General features: G+C 40.3%; 1 protein-coding gene across 22 annotated transcripts in view; it reads right to left on the bottom strand.

The window, feature by feature from the left end:
* GANC (glucosidase alpha, neutral C) overlaps window positions 1-20,867 on the bottom strand; it is a 138,259-nt gene that overhangs the window by 8,119 nt on the left and 109,273 nt on the right. For 10 of the 22 annotated variants that reach the window (XM_054240555.2, XM_054240545.2, XM_054240547.2 and 7 more), the window contains 5 exons: window positions 12,958-12,999; window positions 6,558-6,659; window positions 5,134-5,377; window positions 4,229-4,293; window positions 2,016-2,092 (listed from right to left, as the gene is read on the bottom strand). In XM_054240555.2, coding sequence (XP_054096530.1) covers window positions 2,016-2,092; window positions 4,229-4,293; window positions 5,134-5,377; window positions 6,558-6,659; window positions 12,958-12,999 — 530 coding nt within the window. Of the gene's footprint in view, window positions 1-76; window positions 766-2,015; window positions 2,093-4,228; window positions 4,294-5,133; window positions 5,378-6,557; window positions 6,660-12,957; window positions 13,000-17,385; window positions 17,493-20,867 lie in introns of those variants that run through there. The other 12 variants (XM_078334053.1, XM_054240546.2, XM_078334055.1 and 9 more) reach the window with 4 other exon arrangements.

Here is a 20,867-nt window from a genome sequence, read left to right as displayed (position 1 = left end):
ATTGAAGGATAAGGTTCTTCAAGGGGGTTTAGTTGCTGAAGTACCAATAAGATCTCATAAAGTAATTTGATGGGATAAATTCTTAAAATATCAGAAGCAGCATTAAAACAAACACCTTTTTCTTTCTTTTACCTGAGACACTTTCTGGCAGCCCTGGAGTCTATTTTGCAAGTTCACCTCCTGGGATTACCACATCCTTTAGATGGCAGTTATGTGAAGCAAGATAAACAATCAGAAAACAGTCTAGGAAATAGCACTGAAGGAACATAATACACACTCACAATGAAGTGTTTGGAATGATGATAGATTATGAGTAAAAATCTGTGAGTAAGTTGGAAAGCAACTGGTTTCTCTTAATGGGAACCCACCACTTTGCTGGAAATCAACTTGAGAAATTCTCAGCAGAAATATCTGGCAGGGCATTTATTTAGCAGTTTTTGGATTTAACCTTTTCCTCAAGTTTCTACTTGGCAAGGGAACCTTAGTAAAGTGCCCTCAACTTCAGAACTCCAAATAACTGGAGAAGCCAAGAGGATAGATAATACTTCACGAACATTCTGGAGAGAAGCCTGGGTACTGTTCTGTCAATAATGACAAGCATAGTAGGTGGAAATGTGGCCCTTCAAAAAGATGTATTCACATCACAATCCATGTAAGGAATGAATATTACCTTCTATGGTCACATGCTTGATTAAGTTAAAGATCCTGAGACAAGGAGGTTATCCCAGATTATCCAGGTGGGCCTTCAATGTGACCATAAGTGTCCTTAAGAGACAGACAGAGACACACAGAGGAAAAGGCAATGTGAAGACAGGCGAGACTGCAGTGATGTGGCTACAAATCCAGGAATCCCCTCTGGAAGCTGGGAGGGAGGCATGAACAGATTCTCCCTCAGAGCCTCTAAAAGAAACCAACCCTGACAACACCTTGATTTTGGACTTCAAATCTCCAGAATTGTGAGAGAATAAAGTTTGTTGTCTTAAGCCATTAGGTTTGTGGTAGTAATTTGTTATAGAAGCCTCAAGAAACTAAAGAACAACCAAAGCTAGGTTGAGGGAGAGCATGGCGCTGGGTGTGGTTTTGTGGGGTTGCCAGCCCAGTGTGTGACAGTACTGAGCAGTGAGTGCGGCCTGGCTTAGCTACCTTGTCACTTGCCTTGACACCCCATGACTATGTGGTGTGGCAGTCTCACGCCAGCTCCATACCTGCATGTCTCTTTCCCTGATTGCTGGAGCCTGTGGCATGCTACAGTGCTCAAAGATGCTCTCTAGGGTTTTGTCTCCTTCCTGCTCTCCCTTCCACACCCTCTTCTCTTAGTCTTGTGCCCTCAGTTTTGCTCCAGCTCTTCTTCTGGCCCCTCTGGATCTACCTGTGGCCTGTCTTTGGAGGATGCTCATATTACCCATGGCTCTCTACCTGTAGACCACCAGTATTCCCTCCTTTTCCTTGTGCCCTGCCTGGGTTCAATGCACTGGGATCCAGCAGGTCCAAAATGATATTTTATGCCTGGGATAGTAATTAGTGACAATAATAACAGAGCAGAGGAATCTGGGAGGGGAGTCACTATTGTTACTTTCTACCCACTTTGGTGAGTGTACTGAGACCAGCTTTTGGTATCAAAAATTCAGGCTTCAGATAGACCCATACAAAATAGCAAAGTCTCTTCATACCTGTTTTCCCCCAGAGTTTGATACCTCATAGCATACTGAAGATTTCTTCCTACCCTAAGCCTTGGTGTGTTTATCAGGACTCACTTTTACTAGTCAAAGTGTGAAGATTAAAAATCATTCTGATTCTCCTTGGAATCCTTACCAATTCATTTTTATCTCTCTTCTCCTCTGTTAAGTTTCTTGACCTCAGAGAACAGTGGTCATGACTTATTATAATCATTACTTGCTACAGTTATTTGGGGTGTGTTCACAAACACATGATGAAGAAATCTCTTTCCTAAGAGAAAGGAAGCGATGAGAGATACAAGACATATCAGATATGTGGCTGTTTGTTATTACTCTTACCTCATTCGATCCTGGCAGAAACACATCAACTGTGGTGGCTTTTGGTTCTGTAACTGGATGAACCAACAATGCACTCCCTAAGCAATGGAGAGGAAATAAAGTTGAGTATCATTATTACAGGTCTAAAAATTTCCTTTCCCTTTAGTTGAGTGCTAGCTATCATGGTGTTATGGACCACCCGACTGTGAACTTCAGAGAGGCGGAGACTGAGTTGAACCAATGATTCGTCAGAGATGCAATGACAGAAGAGGGCAGGCACTCAAAGAGGTGAGCTCAAAAAGGTCATCACCCATCATTACTGTACTTTGGGTATACTGAGATTATAAGAAGGGACTCGGACACAGTCCATTGGCCTCATTTTGTATCTATCTGCTAGTGTGTCAGCAGTCAAAGTATCATTGCTCCTTTCCAAGTGCTTTATTGTTTGCTGTGAGTGACACTGATGATGGGGAGCCCACAACAATTATCCAGAAGTGTGGTCAGTATGGTTGCTCAGAATCTCTTGCTTAGACAGGTATCATCAGAGAGGCTGTAGTTTTCTTTTTTTTTTTTCTTTTTTTTTTTAAGAGACAGGAGACAGGGTCTTACTCTGTTGCCCAGGCAGGAGTGCAGCAGTACAATCATAGCTTACTGCAGCCTCTAATTCCTGGGCTCAAGTAATCCTCCAGCCTCAGCATCTGAGTAGTAGGACTATAGGTACATGCCCACCATGATAATTTTTAATTTTTTTGTCAAGACAGGGTCTTGCTATATTGCACAAGCTAGCCTCAAACTCCTAACTTTAAGCAATCTTCTTGTACTCGGCCTCCTGCAGTGTTGGGATTACAGGCATCAGCCACCATGCCTGGCCTCTAGTTTTCTTAAAGGCAATCTGGATTATTAACTTTGATTTGACCTCAGAGCAACACGTAGGTAAAATTCACCCATTTACTAATTTGCTCTTTTATTCAATAAATACTTTTTTTTTTGAGTCGGAGTTTCCCTCTTGTTTATCCAGGCTGGAGTACAATGGTATAATCTCGGCTCACCACAACCTCTGCCTCCTGGGTTCAGGCAATTCTCCTGCCTCAGCCTCCTGAGTAGCTGGGATTACAGGCACATGCCACTATGCCCAGCTACTTTTTGTATTTTTTTTTTTTTTTTTTTTAGTAGAGATGGGGTTTCACCATTTTGACCAGGATGGTCTCGATCTCTTGTCCTCGTGATCCACCGCCTCGGCCTCCCAAAGTGCTGGGACTACAGGCATGAGCCACCGTGCCTGGCCCTCAATAAATACTTATTTTGAGTGCCTACTGCATACCAGGCACCTTGGTAGGCTCTGGGGATATAGTAGCCAATAAGATAAGCATGGTTCCTGACCTTATGGAGTTTACAGTTAGTGAAAACATATATTAAAAAATAACTGCAAATTAATTAGAATTAAGACAAATACCAAAAGAGGCAAAATCACAAAATGGAATGAGTTACATAAGAGGGACTAACATTGATTAGGAAGAATTAGGTATAAGGAAACAAGGAGTGGTCAGGGAAGTATCTCCAAGGCAGTGACTATTAAACTGAGACCTAATGATGAATGGAGACTTAAAGAACTCAGAAATGGGGCTGGGCACAGTAGCTCAATCCTGTAATCCCAGCAGTTTGGGAGGACGAGGTCGGTGGATCGCCTGAGCTCAGGAGTTTGAGATCAGCCTGGGCAGCAAGGTGAAATCCCATCTCTACTAAAAATATTCAGAAACGAGATTCACCATTTGGGGAACAGTATATTTAGCCTGGCTTCTTGAGCCCCATTACTAAATTGATAAACTTCCATGTTCTGGATTTGATAGTTAATCTTCATTAAAGAAGAGGTCAACCAAATCAAAACTCTATTATTACATCTGGTTCTTTACTATCACCACCTGGGCTGTTTTATCTACTTCCCTTCCCCATAGTAATCTCAGGCTTAGAGGACTGAATCCAGAACAAGAATCCTAAATGACATCCACAAATAGGATACATTTACTTGACATTAGCAATAACAATATTATAAATGCTGCATCATAACAGAATGGAGGTATGATCCTACTAATGCATTAGAAATCTTGGTGAAGGTGTTTCCTTTATTTTTGTTTTTTGGCTTTCTAGGGATTTTTTGAGTGTTCCTTTATTAGAAAATATAATAAAAACAAATTTACAGTTTTCATCATGACTATAATTAATAAAAAAATGCTCACCCAGCATGTATTCATCTTCCACATCAAAAGTCTTTAGTTCATTGGGGAACTCTACCCACAGAGGCCTTGGGAAATAAAACAATTCTTGTTTTAACATTACAGATGTCTTACTGCAATCAATCACTTATACTTTAAGGGTGTTTTGTTTTGAGATGGATCTCGCTCTGTCACTCAAGCTAGAGTGCAGTGGTGCGATGTGGGCTCACTGTAGCCTCCACCTCCTGGGTTCAACCGATTCTCCTGCTTCAGCCTCCCAAGGGATTAGAGATCTTCTATTATAGATCTTCTAATTCCAAGTAGCTGGGATTACAGGCACACACCACATACCTGGCAAATTTTTGTATTTTTAGAGACAGGGTTTCACCATGCTGAACAGGCTAGTCTCGAACTCCTGACCTCAGGTGACCTGCCCACCTTGGCCTCCCAAAGTGCTGGGATTACAGGTGTGAGCCACCATGCCTAGCCTATTTTTAGTTTTATAACTGTTCAAAGGAAACGGGATAGTGCCAAAGAGCCAAGATTCTTTTTTATATGATTCAAGCCTAAGCCTGGCAAAATAAGTTATTCTTCATGAGAAGATATTTATCGGTTAAATACTGAATGAATTTTGTTACAAAGCCACTTCCTTTTTCTTTGAAATATCTCTATTCTGTCTCCTATCAAATATTCACACTTTAGTCATAAAGCAGTAGCGGATCTAGTTTTTGTCTTCTGTGTCCCCAACAGACAGCACCCTGTTCACTACGGCTGCTCAATAAGCTGACTGAAACTTGATTAAACATGTAGATTTTCTTCATCTTTCTCTTGAAATCACTGTAATTACTGCATTCTTTAATCACTGAGACCTTCTATTACAGATTGGTTGCTGGGGTCCCTGAATGGATAAAGCTTTTTATTTTTTTTACCTCATAACAGGTTGGGAAGCCACGTGTGCATGGTAGAACAGAGAATACCAATATGGCAGGAGGCCATAGCGCTCTCTGATGGCTTCTCGGATAAGCCGGGTGTGTTCCTCCCCGAAGAGCCAGGGCTCCCGCCGCTTGGTGTTCATGGTAGCATGGCCACGGAAGAAGGGCTGGTAGGCTCCAGCCTGGTACCAACGCACTAGCAGCTCTGTCTCTGGATTTCCAATGAACCCACCTATGTCAGCTGAAAGCAAAGGAAGGCCAAGTGAGGCAACCAAGCTTTGAATAAATGAGGCACACATGGAAATTAAGGTTTGAAGAGTAACAGGAGAAAAGCATGATATACGCACTCCAAATGACAGGATAAAGCTGTGGCCTCAAACGGGTGACTGTTTACTATATAACTCAGCATGTTTGGGGATCTGACAATAGGCTTTTAGAATATTACTTTCTTGTTAAAAGGTCAGAGGCTTTCTTTCAATATCAAAATTCCTGTATGTTCCCAAAACCAGATAACTCAAACACTGAAAAATGTATGCCTGATTAAATAACTGTGTGTGTATGTGTGTGTGTGTGTGTGTGTGTGTGTGTGTGTGTGTTGGAGGGGGGCAGTTGGCAACTGATTTCCTTTGGAAGCAACAGCTGAGCTAAGATAAAAACAGAACTGAAGAGAAGCAGATAATCAGAATTAGATGTTCTGCGGAATAGAATTCCATGTTGAGCCACTGAGTGGGATACAATACATATTCCTTGTATTGTACATGGACCAATGCCATAAAACCACATGCATCTGAAGAATGATCTTAATTTGCCTCTACTCCTACCAGAAACAAGGAGCAGCAGGAACTGCAGCCAACCTGAGCACCTTCCATATTGAGATCTCTCATCTCCAAAGAATTCTTAGGATGGAGGGAGGGAAGATAGCCCATTGGCAAATCTTAGTTTAACTAAATTTATCTTTCTCAAGAGCATACACTTTGTTTTAGCACAGTTAAAATATGCCACAGAATTTTAAATTTGCTGAATAGAAAAAATTTTTGTAAGACTGACTTTCCAATTTGTGAAATTCCTTGTAGTTTTAGTTTCTTACTTTCAAGAAGAAAAGACAGTTGTCAGAAAGAGAAACTTGTTATCAAGAGAATCTAGGAAGGAAGAGATAAGAGGATGAGGCCTCGAAGCACTCTGGATCCCTTTCTGACAACTTGATTTCATGTCCTCAACACAGACCAGACAGAAACAGCTCTGAAGCATGCCTTTTACTGAGCTTTCTAATCTGCTTCTCTTCACTTTCTCACATTTTCTCTTTCCCACATTTATGTCTGCCCGCAACAGCTAATGAGAAGAAATTTGTAACCAGTTTTGATGAAAACACCCTCATTTTTAATTTTCTTGCACTTCAAGCCTTGGGTAAGGACTCATCTTACCTCCACAAAAAGAGATACCAGTAATGCTGAGAGTGAGTAACATTGGGATAGAAATTTTCAGGTAGCTCCATTCTGCTGTGTTGTCACCTGTCCACACGGCACCTTTGGTCACAAGTAACAATATATTAAAATCACAAATCGGAGAGGAGTCAAGATGGCACTGTGAGAACAACCCAGGATTGAAGCTCTCGCTGGATGCGCAGAGAGGGTGAGTAAGGGAAGCATTTCCAGACGGATCTTAGTTGCCCACAGAACAGGGAAATTCCCAGGTATAAAAGAGACGTGGGACGCCAGGCAGAGGTCTCGGCTGGTGCAGCCAGAAGCCGGTGAGGCTTCGACCTGCGCCAGGGCGCAGAGGCGCTCCACAGCGCTCCATACAAAAGCGAACTATTATGGGTGCCCTGTTGAACCGGCAAACTGAGACCCGAGAGGGCTGAACTTGACACTGAACGGGTCTTGAACTGTGACCCAGCCCAGGGAATGCCAGGGACCCAGCGTTTAGGGGAGTGCAGTGCGACAAACAAAACAGCGATTCCAAACTCTCCCGGTGAAAAGGTTTTCTTAAAGCGCAGCTCTGCGAGGGAGGGGCGTCAGCCATTACTGAGGCAATCAGCCCCTACTGAGGTACATGCCCATTGCTGGCGCAGCTGGCCATTGCCGAGGCAACCCGGTACAACAGAGAGACTCCGCCACAGGGCGTAGCCCGTGGCAACAGGGCGGAGACCACAGCAGAGGGGCAGAGCCTGCAGCAAAAGGGTGAACCTCACACCAGCAGGGCGGAGCCTCAGCAGGCAAAAAGTGACTAGACTGCCTCCTAGCTGGGAAAAACAGCGAGGTGGTCACTCACAAGGAAAGCCCAAACCCGCCCCCAGACAGAGCATCTGAGAAAAGAAAAAACTTTCTTATGAGTTAGGTTGCAGCAGAACTAAACATAACAGCCTAGCAGCCCTGAATGAACAACAAGAGCTCACAGCTCAGCACTTGAGCTCCTACAAAGTACAGACTGTCTCCTGAAGTAACTCCCTGACCCCTCTATATCCATAAGACTGACATTTGGCAGGCATCATCCTGGGACAAAGACAGCAGAAAAAGAAACTGGTAGCATCCTTCGCTGTTCCGCAGCCGCTACAGGTGCACCCCAGACAAGCAGGGCCTGGAGTGGACCTCAGCAGTCATACAGCGAAGGGGCTGGACTGGTAGAAAAAAAACCAAGTAACAGAAATACTCCATCATCAACAATCTGGGTGTCCACTCAGAGACCCAATCGAAAAGTCAGCAACTACACAGACGACAGGTGGATAAATCCACAAAGATGGGAAGAAACCAGTGCAAAAAGAAGAAAACACCCGAAACCAGAACACCTTGCCGCCTAGAAAAAAAACAAAACTCCTCACCAGCAAGGGAACAAAGCTGGATGGAGAATGACTGTGACGAAATGAGAGAGTTAGACTTCAGAAGGTGGACAATAAGAAACTTTGGTGAGCTAAAAGAACATGTTTTAAATCAACACAAAGAAACTAAGAACCTTGAAAAAAGATTTGAGGAAATGATAACAAGAATGGATAACTTAGACAGGAATATGAATGAATTAAAGGAGCTGAAAAACACAATACGAAAACTTCGCAAAACATGCACAAGTTTCAATAGCCGAATTGACAAAGTAGAAGAAAGAATATCAGAAGTCGAGGATCAACTCAATGAAATAAAATGAGAAACAAAGATCAGAGAAAAAAGCGCAAAAAGGATTGAACAAAGTCTCCAAGAAATGTGGGACTATGTGAAGAGACCTAACCTACGTTTGATAGGCGTACCAGAATGTGATGAAGAGAATGAATCCAAGCTGGAAAATACTCTTCAGGACATTATCCAGGAAAATTTCCCCCACCTAGCAAGACAGGCCAACACTCTATTGAAGGAAATACAGAGAACACCACAAAGATATTCCGCATAAAGAGCAACCCCAAGGCACATAATCGTCAGATTCAACAAGGTTGAAATAAAGGAGAAAATATTAAGGGCAGCCAGAGAAAAAAATCGGGTCACTCACAAAGGGAAGCCCATCAGACTCACAGCAGATCTCTCGGCAGAAACTCTCAAAGCCAGAAGAGAGTGGGGGCCAATATTCAACATTCTTAAAGAAAAAAGAACTTTCAACCCAGAATTTCATATCCAGCCAAACTGAGCTTCAGAAGTGAAAAAAAAAAATAAAATCCTTTGTGAACAAGCAAGTACTCAGAGATTTTGTCACCACTAGCCCTGCTTTACAAGAGCTCCTGAAAGAGGCGCTACACATAGAAAGGAACAACCAGTACTAGCCATTCCAAAATCACACTAAATGCTAAAGAGCATCAACATAATGAAGAATCTACAACAACTAACAAGCAAAACAGCCAGCTAGCATCAAAATGGCAGTATCAAATTCACACATAACAATATTAACCCTAAATGTAAATGGACTAAATGCACCAATCAAAAGACACAGACTGGCAAATTGGATAAAAAAACAAAACCCAGCAGTGTGCTGTATCCAGAAAACCCATCTCACATGCAAGGATACACAAAGGCTCAAAATAAAGGGATAGAGGAAGATTTACCAAGCAAATGGAGAGCAAAAGAAAGCAGGAGTTGCAATCCTCATCTCTGATAAAATAGACTTTAAAGCAACAAAGATCAAAAGAGACAAAGAAGGCCATTACATAATGGTAAAAGGATCGATACAACAAGAAGAGCTAACGATCCTAAACATATATGGACCCAATAAAGGAGCACCCAGATACATAAGGCAAGTTCTTAATGACTTACAAAGAGACAGACTCCCACACAATAATAGTGGGAGACTTTAACACTCCACTGTCAATATTAGACAGCTCAACCGGACAGAAAATCAACAAGGATATCCAGGGCTTGAACTCTAGACCTGGAGCAAGCAAACCTGATAGACATTTACAGAACTCTCCACCCCAAATCCACAGAATATACATTCTTCTCAGCACCACATCATACCTACTCTAAAACTGACCACATAATTGGAAGTAAAGCACTGCTCAGCAAATGCAAAACAACTAAAATCATAACCAACAGCATCTCAGACCATAGTGCAATCAAGTTAGAACTCAGAATTCAGAAACCAACCCAGAACCACACAGCATCATGGAAACTGAAAAACTGGCTCCTGAATGTTGACTGGATAAACAACGAAATGAAGGCAGAAATAAAGAAGTTTTTTGAAACCAATGAGAACGAAAACACGAAATGCCAGAATCTCTGGGACACATTTAAAGCAGTCTCTAGAGGACAGTATATAGCAATAAGTGCCCATATGAGAAGAATGGAGAGATCCAAAATTGACACCCTATCTTCAAAATTGAAAGAGCTAGAGGAGCAAGATCAAAAAAACTCAAAACCCAGCAGAACACAAGAAATAACTAAGATCAGAGCTGAATTGAAGGAGATAGAGACACGAAAAACCCTTAAGAAAATCAATAAATCCAAGAGCTGGTTTTTTGAAAAGATCAACAAAATAGACAGACCACTAGCCAGATTGATTAAAAAGAAAAGAGAGAACAACCAAATAGATGCAATAAAAAATAATAAAGGGGAAATCATCACAGATTCCACAGAAATTCAAACCATCATCAGAGAATATAACAAACAACTCTATGCACATAAATTATTAAACCTGGAAGAAATGGATAAATTCCTGGACTCCTGTGTCCTCCCAAGCCTAAACAAGGAGGAAGGTGAAACTATGAATAGACCAATAAGAAGGTCAGAAGCAGACGCAGCAATTAAGAGCCTACCACACAAAAAAAGCCCAGGTCCAGACGGGTTCACAGCCGAATTCTACCAGACACATAAAGAGGAGCTGGTACCATTTCTTCTAAAACTATTCCAAATAATCCAAAAAGAAGGAATCCTACCCAAATCATTCTATGAGACCAACATCATCCTGATATCAAAACCCGGCAGAGACCCAACAAGAAAAGAAAACTTCCGGCCAATATCCATGATGAACATAGATGCGAAAATCTTCAATAAAATATTGGCATGCCGATTGCAACAGCAAATCAAAAAACTTATTCATCATGATGAAGTAGAATTCATCCTGGGAATGCAAGGCTGGTTCAACATATGCAAGTCTATAAACGTAATTCACCACATAAACAGAACCAAGAACAAAAACCACATGATTATCTCAATTGATGCAGAGAAGGCATTTGACAAAATTCAACAGCCCTTTATGCTAAAAACCCTCAATAAACTCGGTATCGATGGAACGTATCTCAAAGTAATAAAAGCTATTTATGACAAACCAACAGCCAATATCATACTTAATAAGCAAAAACTGGAAGCATTCCCTTTGAAATCCGGCACTAGACAAGGATGCCCTCTTTCACCACTCCTATTCAATATAGTACTGGAAGTTCTAGCCACAGCAATCAGGCAAGAAAAAAAAATAAAGGGTATTCAAACAGGAAAGGTGGAAGCCAAATTGTCTCTATTTGTAGACGACATGATAGTATACCTAGAAGACCCCATTGCCTCAGCCCAAAAACTCCTGAAACTGATAAGCAACGTCAGCAAAGTCTCAGGATATAAAATCAATGTGCAAAAATCACAAGCTTTCCTCTACACCAATAACAGACTAAAAGAGAGCCAAATTAGGAACAAACTGCCATTCACAATTGCTACAAAATGAATAAAATACCTTGGAATACAACTCACAAGGAACATAAGGGACCTCTTCAGGGAAAACTACAAACCACTGCTCAACGAAATCAGAGAGGACACAAACAGATGGAGAAACATTCCATGTTCATGGTTAGGAAGAATTAATATCGTGAAAATGGCTATACTGCCCAAAGTAATTTACAGAATCAACGCTATCCCCATCAAGCTACCATTGACTTTCTTCACAGAACTGGAAAAAACCACCATGAACTTTATATGGAACCAAAAGAGAGCCCACATAGCCAAGTCAATTCTAAGCAAAAAGAACACAGCGGAGGGCATCACACTACCGGATTTCAAACTATACTACAAGGCTACAGTAATCAGAACAGCATGGTACTGGTACCAAAACAGAGATATAGATCAATGGAAGAGAACAGAGGCATCAGAGGCAACACAACATACATACAACCATACAATCTTTGATAAACCTGACAAAAAGAAGCAATGGGGAAAAAATTCCCTGTTCAACAAATGGTGCTGGGAAAACTGGCTAGCCATGTGCAGAAAGCAGAAACTGGACCCCTTCCTGACACCTTACACCAAAATTAACTCCAGATGGATTAAAGACTTAAACATAAGACCTGGCACCATAAAAACCCTAGAAGGAAATCTAGGCAAAACCGCCCAGGACATAGGAGTAGGCAAGGACTTCATGAACAAAACACCAAAAGCATTGGCAACAAAAGACAAAATAGACAAATGAGACCTAATCAAACTCCACAGCTTCTGCACAGCAAAAGAAACAGTCTCTAGTGTGAATCGGCAACCAACAGAATGGGAAAAAATTTTTGCAGTTTACCCATCTGACAAAGGGCTGATATCCAGAATTCACAAAGAACTCAAACAGATTTACAGGAAAAAAACAAACAAGCCCATTCAAAAGTGGGCAAAGGATATGAATAGACACTTTATGAAAGAAGACATATATGAGGCCAACAGTCATATGAAAAAATGCTCATCGTCACTGGTCATCAGAGAGATGCAAATCAAAACCACATTGAGATACCATCTCACGCCAGTTAGAATGGCGATCATTAAAAAATCTGGAGACAACAGATGCTGGAGAGGATGTGGAGAAAAAGGAACACTTTTACACTGTTGGTGGGAGTGTAAATTAGTTCAACCATTGTGGAAGACAGTGTGTCGATTCCTCAAGGCCTTAGAAATAGAAATTCCATTTGACCCAGTGATCCCATTACTGCGTATATATCCAAAGGACTATAAATCATTCTACTACAAGGACACATGCACACGAATGTTCATTGCAGCACTGTTTACAATAGCAAAGACCTGGAATCAACCCAAATGCCCATCGATGATAGACTGGATTGGGAAAATGTGGCACATATACACCATGGAATATTATGCAGCAATCAGAAATGATGAGTTCGTGTCATTTGTAGGGACATGGATGAATCTGGAGAACATCATCCTCAGCAAACTGACACAAGAACAGAAAATGAAACACCGCATATTCTCACTCATATGCGGGTGATGAAAAATGAGAACAGATGGACACAGTGAGGGGAGTACCAAACACTGGGGTGTATAGGGGGGAAAAGGGGAGGGCTAGTGGGAGGGGGAGGTGGGGAGGGATTGCCTGGGGATAAATGCCAAATGTGGGTGAAGGGGAGAAAGCAAACAAAACACACTGCCATGTGTGTACCTTTGCAACTGTATTGCATGCTCAGCACATGTACCCCAAAACCTAAAATGCAATTAAAAAATAAATAAATAAAAAGAATAAAATAAAATAAAATCACAAATCAACCATTGCCTTCAATTTCCTATGTAGATTCCTTATTTGTAAAAGACAACTTAATGAAAAGGAAAACAGATTTCTTGCCTTAAAATAAATAAAAATTTTCTACAATGAAAAGTATTAATTTTTTAATGTGAAAAGTTATTAAAATCTAGAAAACAAGCATTCTAGGAAAATATTCTAAAATTGCACTTATTTTTGAAGTACAGTTTAGGTCTGATAGAGGAACCCTTTGAAAAATCAACTTTTAGATATAATTTGCATATAATACATGTGCTGTTTTTTTTTTAAAAGACAGTCTTGTTCTCACTCGCCTAGGCTGGAGTACAGTGCTTCAATCTCAGCTCACTGCAACTTCTGCCACCCAGGGTTCAAGTGATTCTCCTGCCTCAGCCTCCTGAGTAGCTAGTATTACAAGTGTGCATCATGCTTGGCTAATTTCTGCACTTTTTTTTTTCCAATTTATTTATTTATTTTTTAAAGATGGGATTTCACCATGATGGTCAGGCTGGTCTTGAACTCTTGACCTTAGGTGATCCATCCACCTTGGCCTCCCAAAATGCTAGGATTACAGGCGTGAGCCACTGCACCTGGCCAATTTTTGTATTTTTATAGAGTTGGGGTTTCACCATGTTGGCCAGGGTGGTCTCGAATTCCTCGCCTTAAGTCATCCACTTGCCTCGACTGACCAAAATACTGGAACAATAGGCATGAACCACCATGCCCAGCCTCTTCATGTGCCTTCTTTTGTAAAGTGTCTATAGAAATCTTTTGCTCATTAAAAAAAAGTATTTAAGTTCAGGGGTACATGCACAGGTTTGTTATGCAGATAAACTTATGTGTCACAAGAGTTTGTTGTATAGATTATTGTGTCATTTTGTCACCCTGATGTTAAGCCTAATACCTAGTAGTTATTTTTCCTGATCCTCTTCCTCTTCTTACCCTCTATTCTCAGGTAGGCCCCAGTGTCTGTTGTTCCCTCTATGTGTCCACATGTTCTCATCATTTAGCTCCCACTTATAAGTGAGAGATGTGGTATTTGGTTTTCTGCTTCTTTTGCATTAGTTTGCTAAGGATAATGGCCTCCAGCTCCAACCATGCTCCCACAAAGGGCATAATCTCATCCATGTATATATATACACACTTTTTCTTTTTTTGAGGCGGAGTTTCGCTCGTTACCCAGGCTGGAGTGCAATGGCGTGATCTCGGCTCACTGCAACCTCCGCCTCCTGGGTTCAGGCAATTCTTCTGCCTCAGCTCCTGAGTAGCTGAGATTACAGGCATGCGCCATCATGCCCAGCTAATTTTCTGTATTTTTAGTAGAGATTGGGTTTCACCATGTTGACCAGGATGGTCTCGATCTCTTGACCTCGTGATCCACTGCCTCGGCCTCCCAAAGTGCTGGAATTACAGGCTTGAGCCACCGCGCCTGGCCTATATATATACTTTTAATAAAAAAGATCAAAGATCAGATTGCAGGAAAAATATCTCGTTCTTTTTTATGGCCAGATAAAAGTATTCCGTGGTGTATATGTACTACATTTTCTTTATCCAGTTTACCACTGATAGGCATTTAAGTTGATTCCATGTCTTTGCTATTGTGAATAGTGCTACAGTGAACAAACATGCTTATGTCTTTATGACAGCACAATTTATATTCCTTTGGGTATATATCTAGAAATGGGATAGCTGGGTCAAATGGTAGTTCTGTTTTTAGTTCTTTGGGGAATCACCACACTGCTTTCCAAATGGTTGAACTAATTTACACTTCTACCAGCAGTGTATAAGCATTCTCCTTTCTCTGCAACCTTGCCAGCATCTGTTATCTTTTGACTTTTTAATAATAGCCATTCTGACTGGTGTCAGAGAGTATTTCATTGTGGTTTTGATATGCTTTTCTCTATTGATCAGTGATATTGAGCTTTTTTTCATATGGTTGTTGGCCACATGCATGCCTTCTTTTGAAAAGTATCTTTTCATGTTCTTTGCCCACTTTTTAATGGGGCTATTTGTTTTTTTCTCATAAATTTGCTTAAGTTCTTTATAGATGCTGGATATTAGACCTTGGGCAGATGCATAGTTTGCAAATATTTTTTCCCATTCTGTAGGAAGTCTGTTTACTCTATTGATAATTTCTTTTGCTGTGCAGAAGCTCTTTAATTAAATCCCATTTGTCAATTTTTGCTTTTGTTACAATTGTTTTTGGTGTCCTTGTCATGAAATCTTTGCCTAGTCTCATGTCCAGAATGGGACTGCCTAGGTTGTCTTCCAGGGTTTTTTTGTGAAGTTTTGGGTTTTATATTTAAGTCTTTAATCCATCTTGAGTTAATTTTGTATACCACATACAAAGTGAGACCAGTTTTAATCTTCTACATATGGCTTGCCAGTTGTACCAGCACCATTTATTGAATAGGTAGTCCTTTCCCCATTGCTTGTTTTTGTCAGCTGTGTCAAAGATCAGATAGTTGTAGGTGTGCAACCTTATTTCTGGGCTCTCTATTCTGTTCCATTGGTCTGTCTACATGCCTCTTTTTGTGCCAGTACCACACTGTTTTGGTTACTGCAGCCTCCTGCTTTGTTCTTTTTGCTTAGGATTGCCTTGGCTATTCAGGCTTTGTTTTTTTTTTTTTGTTTTTTGTTTTTCAGTTCTATATGAATTTTAAAATAGTTTTGTTCTAGTTCTGTGAAGAATGTCATTGGTAGTTTGACAAGAATAGCACTGAATCTATAAATTGCTTTAAGCAGTATGGCTATTTTAACAAATATTGATTTTTCCTATCCATGAGCATGGAATGTTTTTCCATTTGTTCGTGTCATTTCTAATTTCTTTGAGCAGTATTTTGTAGTTCTCATTGTAGAGATCTTTTACCTCTCTGGTTAGCTGTGTTCTGAGGTATTTTATTCTTTTTGTGGCAATTGTGAATGGGACTATGTTCCTGATTTGGATCTAGGCTTCACTGTTGTTTGTGTATAGAAATGTTAATAATTTTTATGCATTGATTTTGTATCCTGAAACTTTGCTGAAGTTATTAGCTTAAGGAGCTTTTGGGCTGAGACTATGGTGTTCTCTAGATACAGAGTCATGTCATCTACAAATAGAAATAGTTCGATTTCCTCTCTTCCTATATGGATGCCCTTTATTTCTTTCTCTTGCCTTGATTGCTCTTGGCCAGGACTTCCAATACCATGTTGAATAGGAGTGGTAAAAGAGAGCATCCTTGTATTGTGCTGGTTTTCAAGGGGAATGCTTTCAGTTACTGCCCATTTAATATGATGTGGGTTGTAAGTTTTTCAAATATGGCTCTTATTATTTTGAGGTATATTCCTTCAATACCTATTTTGTTGAGAGTTTTTAACATGAAGGGATGAGATGAATTTTACTGAAAGCTTTTTCTGCATCTATTGAGATGATCATGTGGTTTTTGTCTTTAGTTCTGTTTAGGTGATGGATCATATTTATTGACTTGGGTATGTTAAACCAACCTTGCATTCCAGGGATAAAGCCTTCTTGATTATGGTGGATAAGATTTTGCTGCTGAATTCAGTCTGCCAGTATTTTGTTGAGAATTTTTGCATCAATATTCATTCAGGATATTGGCTTGAAATTTTCTTTTTTTGTGTCACTGTCAGGTTTTGGCATCAGGATGATACTGGCATCATAGAGTGAGTTTGGAGAAGTCCTTCCTCCTCAGTTTTTTGAAATAGTGTCTGTAGAAATGCTATCAACTATCCTTTGTACATCTGATAGAATCTGGCTGTGAATCTGTCTGGGGTCTTTTTAGGTGGTAGGCTATTTATGACTGATTCAATTTTGGAGCTTGTTATCTGTCTTTTCAGAAATTCAATTTCTTCTTAGTTCATTCTTAGGAGGATGTATATGTCCAGGAATTTATCCATTTCTCTTAGATTATTTCCTTTGTAATTTCTAATTGTGTTTATTTGCATCTCCTCTCTTTTCTTCTTTATTATCTAGCTAGAAGTCTACTTTAATTTTTTTTTTCAGAAAACCAACTCTTAAAATAGGTTGTTTTATAAAGTAGGTTGCCTCTCTTCTTCTTTTTTTTTTTTGTAAGCTAAGGTTAATTAATTAATTAATTTATTTATTTTTCCTTATTTTTTTTTATTGCATTTTAGCTTTCGGGGTACATGTGCAGAGCATGCAATACAGTTGCATAGGTACACACATGGCAGTGTGTTCTGTTTGCTTTCACCCCTTCACCCACATTTGGCATTTCTCCCCAGGCTATCCCTCCCCACCTCCCCCTCCCACTGGCCCTCCCCTTTTCCCCCCAATAGACCCCAGGGTTTAGTACTCCCCTCCCTGTGTCCATGTGTTCTCATTTTTCATCACCCGCCTATGAGTGAGAATATGCGGTGTTTCATTTTCTGTTCTTGTGTCAGTTTGCTGAGGATGATGTTCTCCAGATTCATCCATGTCCCTACAAACGATACAAACTCATTATTGATTGCTGCATAATATTCCATGGTGTATATGTGCCACATTTTCCCAATCCAGTCTATCATCAATGGGCATTTGGGTTGATTCCAGGACTTTGCTAGTGGAAACAGTGCTGCAATGAACATTCGTGTGCATGTGTCCTTGTAGTAGAACGATTTATAGTCCTTTGAATATATACGCAGTAATGGGATTGCTGGGTCAAATGGAATTTCTATTTCTAAGACCTTGAGGATCCGCCACACTGTCTTCCACAATGGTTGAACTAATTTACACTACCATCAACAGTGTAAGAGTGTTCCCTTTTCTCCACATCCAATCCAGCATCTGTTGTCTCCAGATTTTTATTTTTTATTTTTAAAAAATTTTTTATTGCATTTTAGATTTTGAGGTACATAAGCAGAACATTTAAGACAGTTGTGTAGGTACACACATGGCAGGGTGTTTTGCTTCCTTTCTCCCCTTTACCCACATTTTGCATTTCTCCCCAGGCTATCCCTCCCCACCTCCCCCTCCCACTGGCCCTCCACTTTTACCCCCAATAGACCCCAGTGTTTTGTACTCCCCTCCCTGTGTCCATGTGTTCTCATTTTTCATCACCCGCCTATGAGTGAGAATATGCGGTGTTTCATTTACTATTCTTGTGTCAGTTTGCTGAGGATGATGTTCTCCAGATTCATCAATGTCCCTACAAATGACATGAACTCATCATTTCTGATTGCTGCATAATATTCCATGGTGTATATGTGACACATTTTTCCTATCCAGTCTATTATCAATGGGCATTTGGGTTGATTCCAGGTCTTTGCTATTGTAAACAGTGCTGCAATGAACATTCGTGTACATGTGTCCTTATAGTAGAACAATTTATAGTCCTTTGGATGTATACCCAGTAATGGGATTGCTTGGTTAAATGGAATTTCTATTTCTAAGGCCTTGAGGAATCGACACACTGTCTTCCACAATGGCTGAACTAATTTACACACCCACCAACAGTGTAAAAGTGTTCCTTTTTCTCCACATCCTCTCCAGCATCTGTTGTCTCCAGATTTTTTAATGATCGCCATTCTAACTGGCGTGAGATGGTATCTCAATGTGGTTTTGATTTGCATCTCTCTGATGACCAGTGACGATGAGCATTTTTTCATATGACTGTTGGCCTCATATATGTCTTCTTTCGTAAAGTATCTGTTCATATCCTTTGCCCACTTTTGAATGGGCTTGTTTTTTTCCTGTAAATCTGTTTGGGTTCTTTGTACATTCTGGATATCAGCTCTTTGTCAGATGGGTAAGCTGCAAAATTTTTTTGCCATTCTGTTGGTTGCTGATTCACTCTGTGACTGCTTCTTTTGCTGTGCAGAAGCTGTGGAGTTTCAGTTGTCTATTTTGTCTTTTGTTGCCAATGCTTTTGGTGTTTTGTTCATGAAGTCCTTGCCTACTCCTATGTCCTGGATAGTTTTGCCTAGATTTCCTTCTAGGGTTTTTATCGTGCCAGGTCTTATGTTTAAGTCTTTAATCCATCTGAAGTTAATTTTAGTGTAAGGTGTCAGAAAGGGGTCCAGTTTCTGCTTTCTGCACATGGCTAGCCAGTTTTCCCAACACCATTTGTTAAACAGGGAATACTTTCCCCATTGCTTGTTTTTGTCAGGTTTATCAAAGATTGTATAGTTGTAGATATGTTGTGTTGCCTCCGGTGCCTCTGTTTTGTTCCATTGGTCTATATCTCTGTTTTGGTACCAGTACAATGCTGTTTTGATTACTGTAGCCTTGTAGTATAGTTTGAAATCCAGTAGTGTGATGCCCCCCGCTGTGTTCTTTTTGCTTAGAATTGACTTGGCTATGCGGGCTCTCTTTTGGTTCCATATGAAGTTCATGGTGGTTTTTTCCAGTTCTGTGAAGAAAGTCAATGGTAGCTTGATGGTGATAGCGTTGAGTCTGTAAATTACTTTGGGCAGTATAGCCATTTTCACGATATTAATTCTTCCTGACCATCAACATGGAATGTTTCTCCATCTGTTTGTGTCCTCTCTTATTTCGTTGAGCAGTGGTTTGTAGTTCTCCTTGAAGAGGTCCCTTAGGTTATTTGTGAGTTGTATTCCAAGGTATTTTATTCTTTTTGTAGCAATTGTGAATGGCAGTTCTTTCTTGATTTGGCTTTCTTTAAGTCTGGTATTGGTGTAGAGGAATGCTTGTGATTTTTGCACATTGATTTTATATTCTGAGACTTTGCTGAAGTTGCTTATCAGTTTCAGGAGTTTTTGGGCTGAGGCAATGGGTCTTCTAGGTATACTATCATGTCGTCTGCAAATAGAGACAATTTGGCTTCCACCTTTCCTATTTGAATACCCTTTATTTCTTTTTCTTGCCTGATTGCTCTGGCTAGAACTTGCAGTACTATATTGAAAAGGAGTGGTGAAAGAGGGCATCCTTGTCTAGTGCCAGATTTCATAGGGAATGCTTCCAGTTTTTGCTTATTAAGTATGATATTGGCTGTTGGTTTGTCATAAATAGCTTTTATTACTTTGAGATACGTTCCATCGATACCGAGTTTATTGAGGGTTTTTAGCATAAAGGGCTGTTGTATTTTGTCAAATGCCTTCTCTGCGTCAATTGAGATAATCATGTGGTTTTTTTTCCCGGTTTTGTTTATGTGGTGAATTACGTTGATAGACTTGCGTATGTTGAACCAGCCTTGCATCCACGGGATGAATCCTACTTGATTGTGATGAATAAGTTTTTTGATTTGTTCTTGCAATCGGCTTGCCAATATTTTATTAAGGATTTTTGCATCTATGTTGATCATGGATATTGGCCGGAAGTTTTCTTTTCTTGTTGGGTCTCTGCCGGGTTTTGGTATCAGGATGATATTGGTCTCATAAAATGATTTGGGAAGGATTCCCTCTTTTTGGATTATTTGGAATAGTTTTAGAAGGAATGGTACCAGCTCCTCTTTGTGTGTCTAGTAGAATTCGGCTGTGAACCCATCTGGACCTGGGCTTTTTTGTGTGGTAGGCTCTTAATTGCTGCCTCGACTTCTGACCTTCTTATTGGTCTATTCATAGTTTCAGCTTCCTCCTGGGTTAGGCTTGGGAGGACACAGGAGTCCAGGAATTTATCCATTTCTTCCAGGTTTACTAGTTTATGTGCATAGAGTTGTTTGTAATATTCTCTGATGATGGTTTGAATTTCTGTGGAATCTGTGGTGATTTCCCCTTTATCATTTTTTATTGCATCTATTTGGTTGTTCTCTCTTTTCTTTTTAATCAATCTGGCTAGTGGTCTGTCTATTTTGTTGATCTTTTCAAAAAACCAGCTCTTGGATTTATTGATTTTCTGAAGGGTTTCTCGTGTCTCTATC

The sequence above is a fragment of the Callithrix jacchus genome, chromosome 8, assembly GCF_049354715.1.
Source record: "Callithrix jacchus isolate 240 chromosome 8, calJac240_pri, whole genome shotgun sequence".
Taxonomy (NCBI): domain Eukaryota; kingdom Metazoa; phylum Chordata; class Mammalia; order Primates; family Cebidae; genus Callithrix; species Callithrix jacchus.
The sequence above is the reverse complement of the archived record's forward strand: the minus strand, read 5'-3'. Positions and strand labels throughout refer to the sequence as shown.